The sequence below is a fragment of the Emiliania huxleyi genome (genome assembly GCF_000372725.1).
Source record: "Emiliania huxleyi CCMP1516 chromosome Unknown EMIHUscaffold_16, whole genome shotgun sequence".
Lineage (NCBI taxonomy): Eukaryota > Haptophyta > Isochrysidales > Noelaerhabdaceae > Emiliania > Emiliania huxleyi.
In genome coordinates this window covers 987,683-992,461 of record NW_005200982.1, presented here as the reverse complement: position 1 = coordinate 992,461, position 4,779 = coordinate 987,683, and the positions used below count along the sequence as shown (strand labels likewise).

General features: G+C 66.2%; 1 protein-coding gene across 1 annotated transcript in view; it reads right to left on the bottom strand.

The window, feature by feature from the left end:
- Positions 1–316: 316 nt before the first annotated feature.
- Positions 317–4,779, bottom strand: part of EMIHUDRAFT_462658 (hypothetical protein) — a gene marked incomplete at its 5' end in the record, with an annotated part of 5,449 nt that continues 986 nt past the window's right edge. Inside the window, 14 exons of the mRNA XM_005785629.1 lie at positions 317–744; positions 832–889; positions 1,034–1,152; positions 1,426–1,578; positions 1,653–1,708; positions 1,898–1,956; positions 2,034–2,132; positions 2,749–2,795; positions 2,966–3,060; positions 3,127–3,185; positions 3,410–3,413; positions 3,453–3,744; positions 3,964–3,994; positions 4,278–4,391. Coding sequence (XP_005785686.1) covers positions 392–744; positions 832–889; positions 1,034–1,152; positions 1,426–1,578; positions 1,653–1,708; positions 1,898–1,956; positions 2,034–2,132; positions 2,749–2,795; positions 2,966–3,060; positions 3,127–3,185; positions 3,410–3,413; positions 3,453–3,744; positions 3,964–3,994; positions 4,278–4,391 — 1,539 coding nt within the window. The 3' untranslated portion in view covers positions 317–391. The remainder of the gene's footprint in view (positions 745–831; positions 890–1,033; positions 1,153–1,425; positions 1,579–1,652; positions 1,709–1,897; positions 1,957–2,033; positions 2,133–2,748; positions 2,796–2,965; positions 3,061–3,126; positions 3,186–3,409; positions 3,414–3,452; positions 3,745–3,963; positions 3,995–4,277; positions 4,392–4,779) is intronic.

Here is a 4,779-nt window from a genome sequence, read left to right as displayed (position 1 = left end):
AGTTGGTGCAGCGTTCGGGTCGGGGACGTTTTGGTCGTTGGTTCGAGCCCAGCTGGTGCAGTTCGTAGTCGCGTAGCGCGCGGGTGCGCGGCAGCCTCGGCAACCGAGGCGACAGTGGCGAGCAGGGGCGAGCAGGGGCGAGCAGGGGTCAGAGCAGTGCGGCGCGCCGAATTTTTTTCGATGGGCTCGGTCAGTGGGCGTGTCAGGAGGCGGCCGGCCGGGAGAAACTCGGCAGTAAAACTCCCGCGCCGGCCCAGGAGGTGGGAGTGTCACGGAGGCGGCCATTGGCGCGCGCTCCTTGTCTTCGTGGGTCCGAGTTTTTTTTCGTTCACTATCGTTCATGTGATACTGACGAGTCTACGCTGTAGGTCCTCGGGAACGAGTTCGAACTCTACGACAGGGGCCGCACAGTCCCCTCTCGTCTAACCCAAACGGACGTCGACGCTACCCGGGGGACATCGCGGACCGGCTCGACTGTTACTGGGCGTACCGCCGGCCCCTCCCGGCGTACGCGTTTCCCGCGCCTCGTCATTCCGAACCGCGCCCTCTTCACGCCTCCACCACCATCCATTCCCCGCTCTCCTCGGCGAGCGGCGCCGCCTCGCCGCCCCCCTCCCGCGCCTCCGCCGCCGCCGCCTCCGCCTCCGTCTGCGCGCGCTGCAGCGTGCTCCGCAGCGCGGTGTCGTCGACGCGGCCGAGGGCGGCGAGCAGCTCGCCAAGCAGCGGGCCGTGCAGAGACACGACCTGTTCACACCAACTCGCGGCTGTGAAACGGCGCCCGCCCCGTTTCCACACACACCTTGAGCCCCGCAGGACAGGGCGAGGGTTTGCCTCGCGCGAGCCTCCTCCTCCGCCGGCGCGCTTGTCGGCCTCCCAAGCGAGCAGCGACCTAGCGACCAGTGCGTTGGTAGTGAATCGGTAGTTAGTACTTACGCGGTCCACCTCCCAGGACAGCGGCGACCTAATCAGCAGTGAACTCGTAACAATGTTGGTACTTGTTGTTAGCGTGTCCGCCTCCCAACACAGCGGCGACCACAGCAGCAGCGGTCGGGGGTCGCCGGCGGCGTGCTCGGCCGTCCCTCCTTCGAGGAGAGCCTTGCGCAGCCCGGTCTCGGAGATGGAGCGGAGCCGCGAGGAGAGGTGCAGCCACGCCTGGTGTGAATTGAGACTGGCTGTTAACGCACTCAACTACCAGGAGCCGCGAGGAGATGGAGCAGCCACGCCTGGCCGTCCGCATTGGCGGCGGCGGCGAGAACACGCACGAGTCGCTCGCTCCTACCCATTCATCACTACGAATGAAGACGTCATTAGTAATTAGTAGGCGGAGGCACGCGCGAGCCGCTCGCTCCTGGCGGCGCGGCCGCGGGCGGAGTCGCCGAGCCGCCACGCCGACTTGTGCGCCACGTCGAGGGAGAGCTTGAGCACCTGCGGCGTTGAGATTGGGCGAGATTGGGCCGAGATTGCGCCGAGATTGTGCGCCACGTCGAGGGAGAGCTTGAGCGCCTCCTCTTGCGAGACGTGCCGCTCGGCGCAGAGGGCCGGGCTGGCGGCGGTGGCGAGGAGAGACTCGAGCAGCGCCTGATTGAAATGATGATCGGCCAATTAATAATGGAAGGGCTGGCGGCGGTGGGGAGCAGAGACTCGAGCAGCGCCTCTGCAGGGGCCGCGGCGCCGCCCGCCTTGCACAGCCACGGCAGCTTCTCCTGCACACGGGAGGGGCAAGCTCTTGGCTGTGGACTGGCTGCTGTCGCTAAGCGATTCACAGCTCAACGAGGGGTGCTCGGAGGGGGGCGGGGGAAGGCGGCGCAAGGGGTGGGTGGGTGGAAACGGCCTGTTGATCCCCTTCCTGAGGGCCAACAAGGAGGGCGTCTTAATCCGTCGCGTTACACCAACAGCTCGCCACTCCTCCCTCTCCGACGCGTCCACCGCCAGCAGCACGCCCGGCACGGGAGGCGCCTGCTCGCATCGCAAGCAATGCGTGGAGAGGCGCTGCCGCTGACGGCGAGAGAAGCGCAGTGCGAGGGGCGTGGCGCCGTGGGCGCGGGTCCGGCGGCGACGTCGTCGTCGGAATGCGGCGGAGCGTCGCGCAGGAATGCGGCGTGGTGGCAGAGCTTGCCCAGCGAGAGCATCACCTGAATTAATGAAGCGATTAATTCATTAGCGCGGCGTGGTGGCAGAGCTTGCCCAGCGAGAGCATCACCTGAATTAATGAAGCGGTTAATTCATTAGCGCGGCGTGGTGGCAGAGCTTGCCCAGCGGAGATCATCACCTTAATTAATGATGTGATTAATTAATTAGCGCGGCGTGGTGGCAGAGCTTGCCGAGCGAGAGCATCACCTTAATTAATGAAGCGATGAATTGATTAGCGCGGCGTGGTGGCAGAGCTTGCCCAACGAGATCATCACCTTAATTCATGAAGCGATGAATTGATTAGCGCGGCGTGGTGGCAGAGCTTGCCCAACGAGATCATCACCTTAATTAATGAAACGATTAATTAATTAGCGCGGCGCGGTGGCAGAGCTTGCCCAACGGAGAGCATCGCCTTAATTCATGAAACGATTAATTAATTAGCACGGCGTGGTGGCAGAGCTTGCCCAACGGAGAGCATCGCCTTAATTCATGAAACGATTAATTAATTAGCGCGGCGTGGTGGCAGAGCTTGCCGAGCGAGAGCATCACCTGAATTAATGAAGCGATTAATTAAATAGCGCGGCGTGGTGGCAGAGCATGCCCAGCGGAGAGCATCGCCTTGCGGTCGGGGACGCCGCCATCCCCCCCAGCGGCGAGGCCCCAGCCTGTCAGACACGGTGTGAAGACGGAGAGGTGTGAAACAGACGCCCTTGCCGACGCTGAGAGCACGCCTCGCCTTGAGCGCGCGTCGAGCGCGCGCAGCTCCCCGGCAAGACTGGTGGGAGTGCGTTGGCTAGGTTGGCACGACCAGCAGCCGCATCTACAGGACCCGCGCCGTAGAGAGCGCGTGCGGCGCCGGTCAGCGAGGCGGCGGCGGAGGCGTCGGAGGGGGCCAGCGCGGCGTCGTGCACGTGCTTGATCCAGGACAGCCTAGACACTTCCTAGACACTTCCTAGACACTTCCTAGACATGAGGACGTGCTTGATCCAAGTCAGCCGTGGGTGGCGCTGCAGGAACTCGGCCAACTCGTCTTCGAGCGCCGGGCAGTCGTCCGCCTGCTCACAAATGCAGGCTGATAGGAAACAGGAAACTCACATCGCATACAGCGAGGGTGTGAGAGGCGCGCCTAAGGAAGTTCACAGCTGCAGGGTGTGGAGGCGCCCTTCCCACCCTCTCCCCCTACCGCTGCAGCAGTCGGATGCCACGCTAGCGCGGAAGATCGCAGCGCAGCCATTCGGGCCTTGCTCCACATACGCCTGCAGCAGCTCGGCCCCGAAACCGGCCTGTTCACAGCGCTGCGAGTGTGAAGAGCCGCCGCTCACAGCGCCTGCAGCAGCTCCGCCCCGAAGCCAGCCTCGCTCTCGTACTCGCCAGCGTACAGCGGCGGCGCGGCGGGCGGCGCCCCGCGCCCCTCCGGTACATACTGCTGCAGCAGCCGCCGCCGCAGCTGGGCCTGCGCCGCCGCCGCCGCCGCCGCTGATGTTGGGGCGGTGGCGCTGCGGGCGGCGAGCAGGGGCGGCGCCGCAGCCGCGCCGCCAGAGGCGAAGGCGGCGAAGGCTGGCGTGGAGAGCTGCAGCGGCGGCGGTGTGGAGGCGGAGATGCGAGCGAGCGTGCCTGCGATGTGGGGGAGATGTGGGGAGATGTGGGGAGATGTGGGGAGATGTGTGCGGCAGACTACGCGTCCTCTCGAGTGAAGTCTGGAGTGCGAGGGTGCGAGGGATGTGCCTCCCCTTATCTCCCCATATCTCCCCATATCTCCCAGCTTCTAGGCCCGCGTGCGAAAGTCGTGGAAGGCTTCGGCGACGGAGGCGGCGTGCTCCGCTGCGCCGAGACCGAGCAGCTGCTTCGAGGCGTCGGTGCGCGCCTGCGGGGGGAGGAGTGTGTCAGGCGCCAACCAGCGAGCTTGCGAACTGACTAACGGTCGTCAAGGCGCGCCTGCGGGAAGAGGAGGAGGAGGAGGAGACGCGAGGGGCGTGCTTAGGGGCAAGCGGCGAGCAGCGTGGGGGTCAGGCTGGCTGCGAGGCGTTGGTGCGCGCCTCGCGGAAGGCAAACAGCGGCTGCGGCACAGCCCCCTCCGCCGCGCCTGTTCACAGCCACAGCCGTGAAGAGACGCCGTTCGCAGCAGCGGAGAGCAGCGGTGGCTCCACCGCAGCCTCGGCCGCAGCGGACGGCGGCGCGGCGGAGGGCGGCGCTGCGGCCGAGGCGGCCTCTGCGGCCGAGAAAGTTGAGGCGGCCTCGGCAACCAGCCTTGCGATGTCGGCCTGCGGAGAGGAGAGGAGAGGAAAAGGGGGGGGGGGGGGGGGGGGCTGGGGGAGGTCGAGCTGGCTCGGCCCCCCCAGGCGTGGAAAGAGGCTCCCCCTGGGAGTGGCGTCTAGGAAATGTCTAGGAAGGGTCTAGGAAGTGTCCCCCAGTGGAGAGAGGCTCCCCCTGGAAGTGGCGGCGTGCCGGCGGGGCGGCTGTTGCGGAAACGGAAAACCCCACCCCGTGGTTGCCGAGGCCGAACACGGCCCCTAATCTCGCGGCAATCTCGGGGGTTAGCCTCGAGTGCGGCCCTCAAAAAGGGGGTGGGGCCGTTTTGGGGGGTGGGGGTGGGGTTGGGGTTGGGGGTGGGGGTGGGGTTGGGGGTGGGGGTGGGGGGGGGGGGGGGGC